We start from the raw sequence: 19,427 nt of genomic DNA, 5'->3' as shown, positions 1-19,427 counted from the left end.
CATGTTAGTAGATAACATGTTGCAAGACACTCCTTTAAAATATGTCCATAATTTTTAATGTTATTATTTTAATGTCTATGTGAACAAAAAGTGCATATTAATGCTAATTTTAATTGTTATTTGCTGGTTTTCGACATAAAACTTGGTGAATTGATGTCATTGTGTATACTTTTTGAACTGGATTCTGTGATAACCGTGATAATTTTGGTCACTATAATCATGAAATTAAATTGTCATGCCATTTAATCTCAAGTTATGATGCACTATAAAATCAACTATAATTATGTGTTTTTACAGTATAATATGCAAAGTACAATTTTCTATTTTTTTTTTTTTAAAATCTCTGATTTTGTTCTTTTCTCTGACATTTAAGGTTGACATAATATAGGCCTACAAAAACTATTTTAGGTCTAAAACTGTTTGGATAGTTGTTAATATGAGAGTTATGAAACATTATTTAAGAGATTTAAGTATTGTATTACATGAGTAGCTCTCGGCCACTTTCATTTTTTAAAAGTAGCTCTCAAATGAAAAAAGGTTGGAGACCCCTGCACTACTCCTACTTCTATCTGGAAATGTGCAGCCCAATCCTGGCCCCTGTTTGCAATGTGTCTTGACCCCTGCTGAATTTAAATCAATGCCTGGACTTAAATTTGTTCATCTTAATGTTCGCAGTTTACTACCCAAAATGGACATGGTTAGAATTTGGATTGAATCTACAGATGCAGACATAGCGATAATTTCGGAAACTTGGTTGACGAAATCAATTACTAATGAAGATATAAATGTGCATGGGTATAATGTTTTTCACAGTGACAGGCCGAAGAAAGGTGGTGGTGTAGCTATCTATGTTAAGTCAAGATTTGGTGCATCAGTTGTTCTGTCTGAGTCTCTCTGTAAGCAAATGGAGTTTTTGGCCTTAAATGTTGAGATATTTAAGTCCCTTTCAATAACTGTTGTGGGGTGTTATAGACCTCCATCGGCTTCCAGGGAGGCTTTATCATCTTTAAAGCTTCTTTTGTCCGGATTAAACTATAGGGAACTTTTACTGGCCGGGGACTTGAATTGGGACTGGCTAAATGTTGGTTCTGATGAATTTAAATCTTTTTGTGATTCTATCAGTCTCAGCCAGTTGGTAAATGTACCTACAAGGCCTAATCTCAAAAATCCAGATAAATCTACTTTAATCGACTTGATTCTAACAAATGTCCCTCATAAATTTCTATCCTTGGGTGTCTTTTGTAATGATCTGAGTGATCATTGTGTTATTGCTACTTCGAGAGGCAGTAAAATACCCAAATGTAAATCGAAAATTATTAGAAAGAGGAATTTGAAAAACTTTAATGAACAAGCCTATCATCATGATCTATCTTTGATTAACTGGGGACAGCTAGGCCTGTTGCCTGACGTTGAGCTTGCCTGGACACTTTTTAAGGAGAATTTTGAGAAAATTGTAAATAAACATGCTCCTTGGACAAAGCAAAGGGACGGGAAAACCCTTGGTTTTCTCCAGAGTTGTCAGACATTATCCATCAGCGAAATGTGGCATGGGCTAAAGCTAGAAATGGTGATTCTGCCACTGACTGGTCCATTTTCAGACAACTAAGAAATAAATGTACCTCTCTTATCAAAAAGGCTAAATCAGAATATTATTTATCAGTCACAAGTGAAAACCTCAATAATCCACAGAAATTTTGGAAAGTCATCAAGTCTCTTTCTGTGAATAAAAGTAACGAAGCCCTCACAAAATTTGTCTTAAAAAACTCTCTCCCAGTCTACGACAGAGTTGATGTCTTAAATTGCTTTAATGAGCATTTTGTATCAGTTGGTTCTCTGTTCGAGTCGACAGGAGTAGTCGCTGTCACTCCATGCACATACTCCCCAGTGTATTCTGGAGAGCCTTTCAATTTTGTTTCTTTTACTGTGCAGCAGGTGCATGGAGCTCTTAAAGCGTTAGATCACAGAAAACCTCCTGGACCAGATTTATTAGAGCCTTACTTTTTGAAAAAGGCAGCTGATTTTGTTGCAGAGCCCCTTACAATTCTTTTTAATCTGTCAATTCAAAACAATGAAATACCATCAGTTTGGAAGTCAGCTTTTGTTACTCCTTTGTTGAAAGGAGGTGATCCAGCAGTTTTAACTAACTATCGGCCTATATCTAATTTGTGTGTTTTGTCAAAAATTTTAGAATCCCTTGTTTCAGACCAAATAAAAGAGTTTTTATACTCAAATGAACTCCTTTCCAAACTGCAATCAGGCTTCAGGAAACAGCACAGTACCATCACTGCTGTCACAAAAGTAATTAATGACATACTTGTCGCTCTTGATAGAAAGCAATTCTGTGCATCACTTTTTCTTGATCTGACGAAAGCTTTTGACACAGTGGACCATGCTGTTCTAAAGCATAGGCTTCTTTGTCAGGGATTGTCTGATTGTGTAGTTTCCTGGTTCATGAATTATCTGAGGGTGTACTCACACTAGGCACGGTTGCCATGAACCGGGCCCGAGTACGATTGTCCCCCCTCCCCACTCCCCCTCTGGCCTGCACTCACATAGGGTTTCAGCATTCGTGCCGGAGCACGCTTACTTCATTATGGTGCGACGGTTTCGGGATAAACAGGAAGAGCGGCGCTCTCACTGAACACAATGGAGTCCAGCACGGTTAGCGCTCACACTGCATGCGAACCGCGCCCGAGTCCAACTGAACCGTGCTCTGGCCCACCTCTTCCAAGCGGGCCAGGGCCGGCTAATCGAGCCGCGCCCGGGCACGGTTCGGAGCACTCACACTAGTCAAACGAACCGCGCTTTGGTGGTCAAACGCACTCGGGCACGGTTCAAACTGGCTAGTGTGAGTACACCCTAAGTGACAGGACTCAGTGCATTAAATGTGATGGTCTATGTTCTGCATTAGTGAAGGTCCACAAGGGGGTGCCACAAGGCTCAATATTAGGTCCTCTCTTGTTTATTATGTATATAAATGAACTAGGCCACAATGTGTCGGATGCTAATATGCATTTGTGTGCTGATGACACGATTATTTATTGTTTTGGATCGTCCCCAGCTTAAGCAGTTGAGTCTTTGCAGAAAGCTTTTAATGTGGTTCAGCGTACGTTATTGCAGCTTAAACTGGTTCTCAATGCTGATAAGACCAAACTGATGCTGTTTAGTAATACTAAGAAGGTTTCTCAAGCTCCTCCTCCTGTGTTCACTTTGACTGGAAGTGTCATAGAGGTGGTTCATTCTTATAAGTATCTTGGTATCTGGCTTGATGATGCTCTCACTTATAAGCCTCATATAGACAACCTTGTGAAGAAACTCAAACTTAAACTGTCCTTTTTCTTTCGAAATAAATTCTGTTTTTCTTTTAAAGCAAAAAAGCAGCTAGTCACTGCAACATTTTTATCTGTCTTAGATTATGGAGACCTGGTGTATAGGACTGCTTCAGCACAATGTCTGTATAAGATTGACACTGTTTATCATGCGTCTCTGAGATTTATTACGAATTGTAAAAACTTGACTCATCATTGTGAATTATATTCCAGAGTGGGATGGCCATCGTTGTCCAACAGGAGATCAGGGCACTGGCATATTTTTATCTATAAGGCCATGCTTGGTCTATTGCCATCCTACATCTGTAGTTTAATCACATGGAGAAGTGTTGATGATAACTTGCTGCTCTTTGTTCCATTTGCCCGAACAGAACTGGGAAAAAGGGCTTTTGTCTACTCTGCTCCTTCTGCATGGAACTTTTTGCAAAAAGACTTGAAATTATCTGAACTTATTTCCTTAAATGCTTTTAAGTCCAGATTGAGAGAACCTGAAATGACCTGTTTAAATTGTAAATGTTTTTAATTATTTGTATTGTATAACTTTTATAAATGTAATTGACTGTGTTTTTGCTGCCTCTTGGCCAGGTTTTTAACCTCAATGGGACTTTCCTGGTTAAATAAAGGTTAAATAAATAAAAAAAAATAACAAACTTGCAGAACACATTTTTATTTTATTTAATCGCAGCCACTATAGACCTTATATAAGTAGCTTATTCACTTGGATTTTTAATGGGAATGAAAGCGAGGCTGTGAGGGACAGACAAGCATCTCTTCAATGGGCTGTACTGTTATTTAATGTGTTTTTGGATTGTTCTGCTCATGAAACACTGAAAAAATTTCTTTCCAAGAAATTTCAGTTGACAAAAAACTCCCTACAATATAAGCTGTGGAAAAAATTTAAGTAATCTAGGAGCTTTATATAGCTTTTTACAGCGGATGCCATTGGAAACACGACAGGTCTATCCCTCACAGCCTCACTTTCATACCTGTCATAGCACTATGCTATGTTATGAATTTTAAATGGTTTCAATATATGGTGCAGCCTTAGAAAGTGGTCTAAGGATGCAGTTCATGGGTTCTCATCCGTGGAATACGCCACTTCTGGTATTTTGCCAGTTAATTGACACAGGTAAATTGCAATAGAGCATTTAAATCGAGCACTCTAATTTAATCGAGGAATCGCGAAAGCTCTAAATAAGTTTAAATCAAAGAATAGTATGTTGGCTTGAGAGAGCCATGTGACATGTGAGAAAGCATGTGAGATGCAGGCACCACTAAATTAACGAGCTTAAATATTAGATCAGCATGTTGGCCTTGTCAAGCCAATATAATAAAATGTGGAGGATGTTAACTGAAAAGAAAATTAACAGGAAAGTTTAAACGGTGACAGGGTGCACATAACTAAGTGACCTGTTCAAGACACAATTAAGACAAAGTAGTGTGTCCCAAAGCTTGTCTACTCTTCTGCTACATGCTCAAAAAACATGTACTTTTTCTATCTTACAAAAAAAGTACATACTGTTTGGTAGGGGTGTAACGATACACCAATGCCACGGTTCGGTTCATATCACGGTTTTGGAGCCACGGTTCGGTTCGGTTCGGTTCTGTTTGCTGTGGGGGCAGGGTTCATGGCAGGGCACCAGCAATAATAACGCTAGATTAACTTTAACTTTATTAACTGAACTTTATACAGTGGCTTCAGCCTTTCTTTAGAGCACTTAGCACACCTGAGTTAACTAAAATGAAATAAATGCCTCCACTGACTAGTCAGAAATAAACTGCACACCTGAGAAGGGTTGCCAACTTCAGAAAAGTAAAATGCGGGACAATCGTGGTTCTTTATAGGAAAACAAGGGACACTCAAAATATTTGTACTGCATCGCACAATGTACATCATTTCATTGTCTGCAGACAGTTAAGTATATGTTTAAAAGGTTATCAGACAAACACATTTGTATTGCTTAACCTATTTATGTACAATTTAATTCTAAAAATTATTGTAAAGTCATACAAACAAAATGTCACATTACAAACAAACCACCATTCAAAATAACAGCATTTATCTGAAATAGAAAGCTTTTTTAACATTATACATAGGCCTACAGTTCAAAAGTTTGAGGTTTGTAAGATAATTTTTTGGGGGAAAGAAATTAAAGAAAGTAATTGCCTACTTTTATTCAGCAAGGATGCATTACGTTAATCAAAAGTGACAGTAGCCTACATTTATAGTGTTACACAAGCTTTCTATTTCAAATAAATATCTTATGATCTTTACATTCTTCATAGAATCCTGGGGGGGAAAAAACAAAACAGTCTTAAACATTAATAATAATCAGAAATGTTTTGTGAGCATATTATTCCCTCAGGTAGATTACATGTTTTCTTGCGTGGCTGGATGTTGGACTCATGAACAATAATCACGTTGTTTGCATTCGCTAAAATTGATTTGCCGAAATCAAAACGTGGACAGTGAAAAGGAATTACCGTTAGCGCGAGACGAGTCCGGCTTGAAGCGGAAGCGACCAGACGGCAGAGGATTATGTTCGCAAAACAAACAATGATTTGTCTCAAAACGATGATTAAAAAATGCTGTGATATGTCATCATATTGGATGATGACAGGTGTCGGTGATTCGTGATCAGCACTGCTGCTGTTGCTGCTGTATCAGTCAGTGGTTGTGACCGGAGGGTCTTCAATCTCAATATGAGTTGCCATCCTGAAGTGCGTATGTAAACTCTCGAGCGTGATCGATCACCCAAATCACGTGACATGCACTTTATTTAGTAAATAATATTATAATAATATTTAGTAAAACTACAGCTCTTATTAGTTGTTAAAAGTGTACTCATTAATAACTATTTAATCAAATGTCAAGGAAGAAAAAAATAGTTTTGTGACAAAGTGATGTGAGAGTTGGGCCGGGGCAGCAGGGGGCGGGGCGCGTTCGGTTCGACATGAGAGTATCGCGGTTCGAACCGTGGCTGTTGTATCGCGGTTTGTCGGTTCGGTTTGAATATCGTTACACCCCTACTGTTTGGGCATAGTATAATGGCGCTTTTCCACTGCATGGTACGGTACGGCTCGGTTCGGCACGCTTTGGCGCTTTTCCACTGCATGGTACGGTACGGCTCGGTTCGGTACGGCTCACTTATGGCGCATTTCCACTGCATGGTACGGTACGGTACGGCTCGCTTTAAATGGTACCACCTCTGTTGAGGTTCCAAGCGTACCGTACCGATACTCAAATGTGACGTGAAAACACTGCAGATCACTGATTAGTCAGACAGAATCATCAATACCAGCGTCATTGTATTTACGACACGAGACACTAAACCCGCTAGATTTAAATAGCCAGTAAACAACAGCCAACGCTGTAGCACCTGTTTTAAAAGTATTTGCTTAAAAAAAAAAAAGAGTATAAACTTAAAAAAAAAAGGCGAACCGTACCGAGCCGAACCGATCCGTACCATGCAGTGGAAAAGCGCCGTAAGTAGGCAAATTGGGATTCAGGGATTGTCTTTGAGTCCACACAAAATTCCCCCCATCCTCTCCCAATTGATAAACTCCTATTTTGATATAAAACAACAATTTTCAGGTGACAAGTTTGCATCCCTGGACAATTGAACTCCAAGGCATGTTTTTTGCATAGTTTAAAGTAAACAAACAAAACATACCAGCGTACTTTAAAAAGGTCAAAATGTTTATAGGTTGGCAAGTCTGAATATGATGTGTAGGTCAGTCAAAAGTATTTGTAACAAATTCTTACTTGTCATCCTTTTCTCCGTCATTGCAGACGTCCACTATCTGCAGGATATTGTGGTTGGCACTAAGCTGCAGCGCACCTATATTGATCTGAACATACTCTTTCAGAAAGTCCTCAGCCAGCTGACGCACCTCTTTAGGCCAGGTAGCACTCCACATCAGCGTCTGTCTGTCAGGCTGTCAAACCAAAAGAAAAAAAAGTGAACCTTCCAGATGTACAGCATGAATCACTTTGAACTTTATTACAAATCAGGGGAGTAGAGTTGCAGCAGCATACCGGGTTCACTGTATTCCATGGTATGAAAATTGACAGTTATATACAGTGTACAAACTTGCGACAGCACACACATATGGAGTAGAGAGAATGTCAAAGTGAGGCTGAATAAAGCTTAAACATTTTTTGTAGCGAACGATCCTATGTCCTGATCTAACATCACATGAAAAACTAAGGTGAACTACAATTTATTGGGCATTCAAGGTGAACATAATGGCATCAGTTTACTGATTAGATTAAATTAGATTAAGATTTCCAGTGAGGGGGTGCTGCCGGTCTCTGATCTTCCTACTGAGAGCCAAACTAAGTTTGAATGTTGACAGTCTTAGTTCTCTTGACTAGGAGGTGCTCAAACCATTTGGAGTTACTACTATTTTTAGAGCTCACAGGGGGTAACTTCCTATATTGTCTTCAGATGCTTTGGTTAAGTGGTCAACACCTTTAAGGACTGCACACTGAATGCCTGTAAAATACAATGCATCACTGCCTTAGTCGGACTTGATGACTGCAGCGGCCAACCAAACGGCGCGTTCTCACAGAATCCTGCTGAAGATACACCCGATCATCTCTTCTGCTTTCCTTCAAGATACGGCGCAAAATAAACATGAATGTACATCAGAAGGCATGCTGAAATTTACTGAAAAACGTACTGAAATTTACTACACTGAATTGGTGTTTTAAAGAAATGTCAATGAAACAGCTTCACATAACACTACATTGTTTTGAGACACTGAACTAGTCATTTTGCAAAGGGGTTGTCGTTTCTGTTAGTGGAAAGTACCACACTGTACTTACATTAAATATTGGGGTATATAAAATCACTTTGAGGTTGATTTTGTTGATTGTATGTTTTAAATATTCTTATATGTTGCATAAATTCTTTAGTTTATTATTATTCATTTACTTTGGAAAACATATACCCATGGTAATGAGGAGCATGGTTTTATTTCATGATTAGGGATGTAACAATTCACTTGTGAGAGCCACGGAGATCACAAGGTGCATCAGTGTTTTCATGGCAACCAGGTGTTGTATTTATTTTACTATCTCTTTTTCTAAATATGTACATGGATTTTGTTTTTAAATAATTTGTAAATTTTTATGGCATATTTTTCTAAATGTGTTTGTTTTTCTAACTCTTGCAAGTGTAGTGTTTAATGTTACAAAAGCTTTAGATTTCAGATAAATGCTGTTCTTTTGCACTGCAAAAAATGCTGTTCTTACTTAGTATTTTTGTGTTGTTTCCAGTCCAAAAATCTAACAATTCTTAAATCAAGAAGTATTTACTAGAGAAGTAAAACTACATAAGAAATTATTTTTTGTTTTCAGATAAACAGTAAGTAACTTAAGTAATTTTTGCTTAAAACAAGCTAAATTATCTGCCAGTGCAGTAAGAAAAAAACTTAATAAAAACATAATCTTAAAACAAGATTATTTTTCTTACTGCACTGGCAGATAATTTAGCTTGTTTTAAGCAAAAATAACTTAATATACTTTCTGTTTATCTGAAAACAAACTATAATTTCTTATGTAGTTTTACTTCTCTAGTAAATGCTTCTTGATTTAAGAATTTTTAGATTTTTGGACTGGAAACAACACAAAAATACTAAGTAAGAAAAGCATTTTTTGCAGTGTGAATATATTGATTTAAAATTTGCAAGACATGTTTTGTGTGAGAAAGCTTTATGCGAAGAGGCGTGAACACATCATGAATATTTAGGGTGCTTTCACACCTGCCTCATTTAGTTCGGTTGAACCGCACTAGAGTTCGTTTTCCTCATTGGTGCGGTTCGTTTGGGCAGGTGTGAATGCGGCAATCGCACTCGGGTGCGCACCAAAAGCGGACCAAACAAGCGTACGCTTTCAAACGAACTCTGGAGCGGTTCCTTTGTGGTGAGAACGTGATCCGACCTCGAACAGAACCAACTGCCAAAGAACTGCGCATTTTTGGACTAAACCAGTTGCCATAGTCAGCTGCGCTGTGATTATGGGATGAGGAGAAATGTTTGTTGACAGTTTGCACTTTAAGCATGGCAGCTCGCGGACAAACTTGGAGTTGTGAGGAGGTGCGGAGCCTGATAGAAATTTGGTCTAATGACCATATTAGGTCCCAACTGTCAAAAACAAGAGAGAAAGGGCACAACATTACCTGATGGTAGTGATGGTGAAATGAAGCTTTGTGAAGCACTGGGGCTTTCCCCCTCGACTGTATCATAAAATGGTTCATGACTCGAAGCTTTTCAACACATTGCACACTAACGACATCTTGTGGTCCAAAGGTGGAAAGGGTGCCTTTCTGTCCCAGAAGAGTTTATTTTTTATTTTTTTATAAATCACTTTGTGCTCTGTAAACCACAAAGCAATACAATTAATCCTCTTAATTCATGTGTTAGTGTTGATGTAGTTCTTATACAATGTATGAACAAACAACTGTATGAATTAATTTATGAAAAATAAATAAAATAAATAAATAAATGAGACTTATTCACTTGTACAGAAACAATTCTTATGAATCTGCTTTGATCTACAAATGCAGCCTTATTCACATAAACTTCAGCCTCAGTCCTAATCCTATGAGTTCAGGCAAGGCTCATGTAGGTATATATAATCAAAATTAAAGAAAATTGTGTGGAATGGTGAAGTGCTTGTGAACTGGGGAGCTAACATTTTATTTTGTGGGTAATTTAATTAATTAAAGTTTTTTTTATTAAGGAAAAGGACTTGTTCAACAGTGTGAGGGCTAAGTCTATTTCTTTTTTTATTTACTACCGAAGGGCATGACACTGGAAACCTGCTCAAGGGGTTCGCTCTATTTCTGATTCTGAATACGAAGCAGTCACGTGACTGTGTGTGGAAACGAAGCTTCGGACGTCACTGATCACGTGGTTATGGCAAAACGAATCAAGCTCCGATACACTGCTTCAATGTGTGATTATTTGTTTTTTTGATACAAGCTTCGAAGCCTCGGTGCCAAACGTCACATCACTACCTGATGGATCGTTGGTAATTTTTTGGGATGATGAGCATGTCAGTGTTTAGCAACATTAATGCACGCCTCCTCCTGAAGTGACTTGCTTCACGCCTTCCGCGTGCAGTGCATTAACACATTATTTTCGAGCCGCATCCTCGCTTCATTCTCAAAATATTATTGTTTGTCTAAAGTGGTGTAGACAAACTATATAATAAAATATGACCAAGGATACAATCAGCCCACGCAGTCGTCTCTCCATAGTAAACAGCGGCGTGTTGTCTGCCGGATTTTCCACCTCTTTGTTTACTTCTGGGAGTTCTGTTGGAATTTTCCCGCACGTTAATTCTGACCAATCGAAGTGCAGTTATGGAAATGCGTTCAAGACACATCTGGCCAACGAGTGATGCGGATGCTGTCACGTGACTGCATTTTGGTTCGTTTTATCAACTCATAAACTGATTCGGACCAGAGCAATCAGTGTGGTGTGAAAAGGAACCAAAACGGCTGAAAAATGCTACAATGTATCATTTTTCGCCCTTGGTCCGGACCAAGCGGCAACCTCCCCGTCTCTCTCTTGAAACCAACACGGAAGTGAGTTAAACTGCAATTCGTTGACTGGCCGCTTGAGGCTGGTGTCAAAAGTGAGTCAAATCTGTATCTCCCCCCATGTTAAAATGCCAAATTTTACAGCAGAAAAAAACGTGTTTACAGCCTGGTGTCTGTATGTGGCTTTGGTCTGTTACGGAAAAATTCAGTATTACTTATATTCATTTGTTTCCAAACTGTTAATTTCATTTAATCATCTGTTTCTGTGAGGGTTTTCTAGCAGCTGAAGGGGGGACAAGCAAAACAAACGTAATAAAAGCAGATGGGCCAGGAAGATAGACACCTAGGGCACGAGAAGGGATCCAGGCAGGAGAATGCAGGAGGTAATTTAGGTCGTAAACGAAAGCCTTTTGGTATCTCAGAGACAAAGAACAGTTTGACCAGCCAAGGGGGGTAGAAAACCAGTTGAAGATATCCCATATCTTTAAGGAAAACTACAGAAACTCATGATGACAGAGAAAACTGTATAAAATGTCTATGTTTTATTGGGTCACCAGGCTTTCTGTTTCAAGGCTGGGTGGCTGCGGTCTGTGGAAAGAATCCTCAAAGAATAAACCTTTTCTCTTTATAACAATTTTGCCTCTTGAAAGTTTCTTACACCTTTGATGCTGTTTTTATTAATCTCTGAAAATTGCTTTTACAGGTCTATACAGCAAATTTTGCCCTTCATGACAACTGTGAGGGGGGTGAATTTTTTTATAACTCATCCGTTTAGTTGATTAATATTTAAAGTTCTGCATAATTAAGGGTGTGTCCACTTGAGTGACAGGTGGATTGCCGCTGATGTCAATGCTAGCCGTTTGTCTGCTGTTACTAGCCGTCACTTCACCTCAGCAAATTTTAGCTGCTAAACTTGCCATCTCTGCAGTGTTTGTGCTTTTTTTCGGGATTATTTCATACAATTTAATACACCCATTACTTCGCCCATGGCTTTGGATTCTGTCGTTGTCGTCGAGTATCGTTCGAGAGAACAACCAGCGCTGTATTTCAGTTGTTTTCCTCTGTGAACATGCACTAATGGATGTCTGACAATTTCGTTGCTTTTTGGAGTTTTCAGATTTAAAAACGTCAATAAAGGCTTGTTCGTTCTGCTCTCACGGAATAGATAGATTATAATATGCTTATGTACCGTCAGATGAAATCCTGCAGGTGTCGTTGCTTTCTCCGTCCATGCAATAAATGCACATCCTTACATGAGCGCGGATTTCCAGCGCATTTACTTGAACTTCATAGGTAACGTTAATATATCTATGGTTTAACCCATTTGAGAGGCGGCCAAAATCAGAATTTAAAATGGACTGAATAAGCTCTCAACGAACTTGACGAGCGATGCCGCGCTGACGGACCATACACTATAAAAAAAGAGTGACTGACATGTATGCACATAAATCACTGTCACACACACACTCTCTCAGAGTAATATTAAAGGGGTGGTATAATGCCCTTTTCACAAGATGTAAAATAGATCTATGATGTCCCCAGAGTGTGTGTGTGAAGTTTTAGCGCAAAATACCCCACAGATATTTTTATATAGCAAGTTAAAGTTGTCACTTTTTGAGGGTTTGCAAAAACGCACCGTCTCTTTGCCCATTTTCTGTTATCCGGAGTGACGCGAGGCCAAGACGGCGACGGCCGGCTCCGCCCACTTTAGGCTTCAAAAAGGCTCTTCAGAAACCTACGGGTGACGTCACGGACGCTACGTCCATATTTTTTTACAGTCTATGGTCCGGACCAAATGAACCGAACTACAGATGTGAAAGCACCCTTAATTTCTTTCACACCTGAGAAAGACAAAGACCCTCCCCTAATGGCCCTATCAGGTGCTAACAGGCCCTATCATTCTGAGCAACCTTGCACAAAGAATGAGGAGATTTAAAAAAGAATGGTTTTTTGATTGTTTGGATTTATTTACAACACAACATAATCCAAAGATACACAACAAATGACAAAAAAGCACATTATTTAACACAGTGAAATAAAGACAGAGACTTAAACAGTCACACACCTTTGTACCATTCCTGAAACATAGTACATACCTGTCATTTCCATGGTGTTTGATTTTTCACTTTACCATGTTCATGTACGGAGACATATGTGAATGTTGAAGTCAGCAGGACTCATCAGTGGGGCATCTGGTCCCTGAAAAAAAAACCCCGCTGTGAACATTATTCTCTTGATATCAAGAGAAACTATAGGGCTGTATGATTGGGGGAATACATTTTAGATTTTTCAGGTTAAAATTGCTTTTTAAAATGTACAGAATACACACACACACACACATACATATTATATATATATATATATATTATACAAATTACTTAAACAGAGAATATTTGTTTGCAGTTTGAATCCGATCATTTAAAAGTACACACTTAAAGGGATACTTCACCGTTTTTTCATATTAAACTATGTTATTCCCTTAACTAAAACGAGTTGATACATACCTCTCTCGTCTCAGTGCGTGCACTAAATCGCTCTGTCTTGCGGCGAAACTTTGTTAGCACTTAGCTTAGTCCAGTTCATTCAATATGGGCCAAGCAGAGAAGCTACCAAACATCTCCACGTTTTCCCTATTTAAATACAGTTACTCGCGTAGTGTAACTCGACCTAGGACGGTGACACAAAACAAAACGTTGCGCTTTTCTAAGCGTGTAAAATGGATAACTATATTGTATGGCGGAATACCATAGCATGTGCTTGGAAGCACTTCGACTTCGGCGCAGTAATATCTTCACTCGTGAAAAATCCTCTCACCGGCCCCCGCTCCCTCTAGTGAAGATATTACTGCGCCAAGTCGAAGTGCTTACAAGCACTTGCTATGGTATTCCGCCATACAATATAGTTATCCATTTTACACGCTTAGAAAAGCGCAACGTTTTGTTTTGTGTCACCGTCCTAGGTCGAGTTACACTACGCGAGTAACTGTATTTAAATAGGGAAAACGTGGAGATGTTTGGTAGCTTCTCTGCTTGGCCCATATTGAATGAACTGGACTAAGCTAAGTGCTAACAAAGTTTCGCCGCAAGACAGCGATTTAGTGCACGCACTGAGACGAGAGAGGTATGTATCAACTCGTCTTAGTTAAGGGAATAACATAGTTTAATATGAAAAAACGGTGAAGTAACCCTTTAAATGTGTATAAAGGTATATGGCTCATAAATGTGTGAGAAGGATTCGCTGAGTTTTGTTTCAGTTTATAGACGTGCTCAAGAAAAAAAAGTTCACCGCGACGGAGAGGCAGAACGCACACCCTGTTTATTTTCTTTATTTTACAAAAGCACAATGTTTTGATTTGATTGTAAGTGGACACATACAAAAGTAGAAATATCACAGATTATTTTTTTATATTTCTTTTTTCTGTATAACCATAAATGACGGAGTAATTTAAGTTTATGTTGCTGCTATGTGAAAAAAATCCAGCAAAACGCGTCGCCGCGTTTCTCGACCTCAGAGGGTTAATAACGGAGAAATTTGAATGTTTCTCACTAGATCTCACGCTGATGTTATTACTTCTGTGGCGAATTCAAATGCTTTCTTTACTGGATCTCTTAGCGCTGTGTACACTCTAAAAAATGCTGGGTTATTTTTTAAACCCAAATGCTGGGTTGAGCATTTTGACTATGTTGCTGGGTTATTTTCTCCGTAATCAGCTGACAATGACCCAGCATTTGGGTTTGTTTTGGAAATTTTGACCCAGCGCTTACATCCTCGCGAGTTGCGCGCTTTTGTCCTCACTGTTCAAATCACTACGTCAACAGGAGGACGAGAGGTTCAAGCAGGAGCGAGCGTAAAGGTGAGCAACCCTGTTTTATTAAAACTATCCTAACGTTAGTCAAATAAGTCAGAAAGTCAACAAGAAGTAATGTTGAAATGAACTATGAATTATTGACGACGGACCAAATGCTCTAGTCTAGATTTTGCGTCTGTCGAACTAGCGACCGTTATGCTCAAGGCCGCATTAATGCACGGGCTTACCTGGGCTGAAGCCCAGGGGCCTCCCAAGTTCAGGGGCCTCCCATGTTCATGATGAGCTGAAAAGGTCATATTTTTTTTAACTTGTCAGATTTTGTCGCTGTATGTCGCTAGTCGCTTGTGGGCGTCGGTAGTGCTGTCGCTCTAATGTTATTGTTATGGTGCGTTCACACCAAACGTGAATAGAGCGTCTGGCGCGAGTGATTTCAATGTCAATGCAAAGACGCGTTTACGCGCGTCTAGATGTCCCGCGGCGCGAATGAGGCGTTTTAGACTGCTCGTCTGGCCACATCTATACAAAACACCATCACAAGTGATATTATACAACTATATAATTTTAATTTGACTAGGAATTAGGCTCAAAAGAAACAGTATGCTGTTGGGAGAGTGTTTTTATATTACCACACAGCAGTGTTCAGGGATTAAATCATTTACTAGATTAACGATCGATCAATCTACAAATTAAACTCACTCATACTGTCATAAATTACTAAACCGTCATCCGAATTTGACAAATAATAAATTGTCTTGTCCCTAATAGTCAACATAATGCAGGGGAAACTGTAAAATGAACTGCAGCCAGCAGTGCTAAACTTGCATCATAAAACTACAACACTCGAACTATAAATGTATGAATTAAACTCACTGAGACTGTCGACAGTTTCTTTTCCATGCATTATTTTATTATATCCATGTTTGTGGTTAGTTACAGTCAAATCATATAAAACAGTGAAATCGCCCTCGAACTCTTCTGTCTTGCTTGCACTGCACTCGAGACGGTGACGGGAGCTGAGCTCCACTGAAAGGCTTCTTTCCTATTGGTTGTCGCTCGCGAAAATCGCTTCTCATTTGCATAAAGTTGAAATTTAGTTGCTGTGTGTGGTTGTTAAAGGGATAGTTCACTTTGAAATAAATTTTTGGTATGTTTTAGTGAAATCGCCCTCGAACTCTTCTGTCTTGCTTGCACTGCACTCGAGACGGTGACGGGAGCTGAGCTCCACTGAAAGGCTTCTTTCCTATTGGTTGTCGCTCGCGAAAATCGCTTCTCATTTGCATAAAGTTGAAATTTAGTTGCTGTGTGTGGTTGTTAAAGGGATAGTTCACTTTGAAATAAATTTTTGGTATGTTTTAGCTTACCTCAAGGGCATCCAAGATGTAGGTGTCTTTTTTTCCGCAGTAGTTTCAATTTTGATATTTTTAGGTCAAACCGTTCTTGTCTGTCAGTCATATAATGCAGGTTTATGGTCACTGTCTCAAAGAGCATGCACAGAGTCCAAATTAAAACAATTCCCCGTCGTCCAAATTAAACAATTCCCCATCGTAAGTACACATTGATGGCCTAAGACACGAAACGAGCGGTTTGTGTGAGAAAACGAACAGTATTTATATCGTTTTTACCGCTTATACGCAGCCATGTCCAAGTGATCTGATCTGACGTGTACGCAGACTGGTGCATAGATATATACACTAGATGTCACCTTGCCTACGGCAGTTCATTGGAACGAATGTCTTTAAGGCGACATCTAGTGTATATATCTATGCACCAGTCTGCGTACACGTCAGATCAGATCACTTGGACATGGCTGCGTATAAGCGGTAAAAACGATATAAATACTGTTCGTTTTCTCACACAAACCGCTCGTTTCGTGTCTTAGGCCATCAATGTGTACTTCCGATGGGGAATTGTTTAATTTTGACGACGGGGAATTGTTTTAATTTGGACTCTGTGCATGCTCTTTGAGACAGTGACCACAGACCTGCATTATATGACTGACAGACAAGAACGGTTTGACCTAAAAATATCAAAATTGAAACTACTGCGGAAAAAAAGACACCTACATCTTGGATGCCCTTGAGGTAAGCTAAAACATACCAAAAATTTATTTCAAAGTGAACTATCCCTTTAAATAAAGTGTCTTGTGTTTATGTGCTCAGTGATATGTTAATAACAATATTAAAATTAAAAACAATATGAAAAAACTCACTGTTGTAGGTCTCGAAAGAAACTAATGCATTTTGTGATGTAGATTACCTAGATAGGCTTTTACACTTTTTAAAAATGAGACTATAAATCGAGGGGATGGGGGGCCTACAAAACCTCTCAGCCCCGGGGCCTAACATTAGGTTAAGTCGGCTCTGGTTATGCTAACGTTACGTTACACATAACATTCATTATTTTTACACGGTCTGTCATCAATTATTCCACTTATAACACGGTCACAATGTCTAAGTACAGTTGTTGGTGTCTGTTTTATCTCCAGATATGTTGCGGGTTACTTGACTCGGCGGTGTTGGTTGGATGCAGTGTAACGTTAACGTCACTGGCTACTGGCTGGATATGCTAAAGAAGCTGTAAGTCTACCTATTATTTAACTGGTTTTGTTAGTCATTTTCGAAAGGTAGCTTTACATAAAATATTTTATTATGCTGCAGTATGTTCTCTGTGTTTGGGTGCGTGCGCCTTAGTTCAATTTGGCTAAGCATTTCTGCAGAAAACAGTGATGTCATCGTCCAGCTCAGTACAATTCTTATCAAAAACTGTCATTGTTCATTTGAAGTCAGTTCAGTGTTGCTTCAGTTACGTTCAGAAACTATGTAAAGATAATCAAAGTAGTTACTGAAGTACAATTTGGTCTTAAACCGGCTCTGAAAAAAAGAGTCATTCAGTTCAGTCCAGTTCAGTTCTCATCTGATATTGTCAGTGCAATTAAATCAATAATATTGTTGAAAATTAAGTGCCCCTAACTAAGCAAGCCAGAGACAACAGTGGCAAGGAACCCACACTCCATCAGGTGACAGAATGGAGAGGAAAAAAAACCTTAAAAAATGCTTATGTATTAAATAGCCTAATACAATAATTTTTTTTACAATGAATAAAAAAATATAAAAAAAACTGCCAGGAAGAATTAACATCAACAACATTTATTTATTATTTTTACTTATCTTGAAACTGCAATCAAATAAGTCAATGGGCGAAATGCCCTCAGGCGACTGTTATACCGATAGACTAATACATTGGAATGAATAAAAAATATTCTATGAAATATCTACAGGTGATTTTATAAAATATTTTTTTAATTATCCACAAAATTAACATTTCTTCTGTTTACAGTCTTGTGAATTAACAATAGTTAATTAAGCTGTTAAAAATTATTTTGTCTATTTATTTATTTTATTTTTTAATTAAGTAATAATTCATTAAAATGATTTATATATATTATTTTTTTATTAACTGGAGCCAGCATAAAAAATAATTTAAAAGCATTGTATAAGACATGCTAACTTTGTAAAGATACTAATCAGATGTTTCCTTCTTTTCTTTTACAGCAATGGACATTTTGGTTCAACAAAAACTCCTCAACTGGAATCTTGAGTGCCTCATTGAAAAAATGCTGGTAAATATGTGACGAACAATTTTGCATTTCAAATTCTCTTTCTTTGTAGGTAATCTTTTTTTCACAGTTGCATCCAGTGCCAACCCTAACCCTTAACAAAGTTTGCTACACCATTCACAATAAGCACAAAAACATGAATGGCCAATTTACTTGTCCAAAGTACAAGCACATGACAAGACTTAATGTCAAACCATGTAGGGTGAATTTAAATCAGTTATATTGTAGGGCTGGCATAGGGTACCACTTCTGTGCCTAGTCGTTGTCAGTGTAATTTCATAGATAGCCTTGCTTGTTTGCCCCTTTCTTGGTTTAAGGCAGTGGTTCTCAAATGTCCTGGGACCCCCCATAATCATCAGACACACCCAATTTAAATGTTGCAGTCTGTACTAATGAGCTGAATCAGGTGTGTTAAATGAGGGAGAGATACAAAATGTGCAGTGGTATGGGGTCCCCAGGACGGGTTTGAGAAGCACTGCTTTAAGGGATAGTTCACCTGAAAAGGAAAATTCTGTCGTCATTTACTCACCCTCATGTTATTACAAACCTGAATGACATTCTTCTCCTGAACACAAAAGAAGATATTTAAAAAATGTTTATAACAAAACAGTTAACAGTAGCCATTGACTTTTATAGTACTTTTTTCCTATTATGGAAGTCAGTGGCTACCGTCAACTATCTTGTTACTGACATTCTTTAAAAAATCTTTTTGTGTTCAGCAGAAGAAAGAAGTAAATGAGGCGAGTAAATTTGACATGAGGGTGAGTAAATTTGCATTTTAAGGTGAACTATACCTTTAATAACACTAAATGTTTTCAGATTACCAGAGTACATAATTAACTGTTATATATTTAAGCTAATTTCACTCATTCTAAGTTGACCTTAGTTAGAAATGCACTTTGCTTAATTTAAAAGCTGATGAACGAACAAGTTCTAATTTGCCATTTTTCTATTCTTAGATTCCAAAGGCATGCTAGCACTTACAATCCTGCCTGTCATTCTTTCCCCGCCTGTGTACAAGATTGGCCACAAAACCTTTCGGCCAACTATTCAAGAGGCAAGAACCTCATTCATTGATGTACAACCGGTAAGTAAAACAACAGGGGACAAAAAGAGCAGGC

At 38.4% G+C, this 19,427-nt stretch overlaps 2 protein-coding genes across 3 annotated transcripts in view; one reads left to right on the top strand and one right to left on the bottom strand.

The window, feature by feature from the left end:
- LOC309474348 (putative ATP-dependent RNA helicase DDX5) overlaps nt 1-19,427 on the bottom strand; it is a 52,222-nt gene that overhangs the window by 14,156 nt on the left and 18,639 nt on the right. Inside the window, exon 8 of the mRNA XM_082136851.1 lies at nt 7,096-7,268. Coding sequence (XP_081992977.1) covers nt 7,096-7,268 — 173 coding nt within the window. The remainder of the gene's footprint in view (nt 1-7,095; nt 7,269-19,427) is intronic.
- Nucleotides 1-19,427, top strand: part of LOC309474407 (uncharacterized protein) — a 328,024-nt gene that overhangs the window by 306,428 nt on the left and 2,169 nt on the right. Inside the window, exons 3-6 of one of the 2 annotated variants that reach the window (XM_082136982.1) lie at nt 12,141-14,735; nt 17,176-17,266; nt 18,242-18,309; nt 19,266-19,393. The gene's annotated coding sequence lies outside the window, so the exon portion shown is untranslated. The remainder of the gene's footprint in view (nt 1-12,140; nt 14,736-17,175; nt 17,267-18,241; nt 18,310-19,265; nt 19,394-19,427) is intronic. The other variant, XM_082136983.1, reaches the window with a different exon arrangement.

The sequence above is a fragment of the Leuciscus leuciscus genome (assembly GCF_965113295.1).
Source record: "Leuciscus leuciscus genome assembly, chromosome: 14".
In the NCBI taxonomy this organism is placed as follows: domain Eukaryota; kingdom Metazoa; phylum Chordata; class Actinopteri; order Cypriniformes; family Leuciscidae; genus Leuciscus; species Leuciscus leuciscus.
The sequence above is the reverse complement of the archived record's forward strand: the minus strand, read 5'-3'. Positions and strand labels throughout refer to the sequence as shown.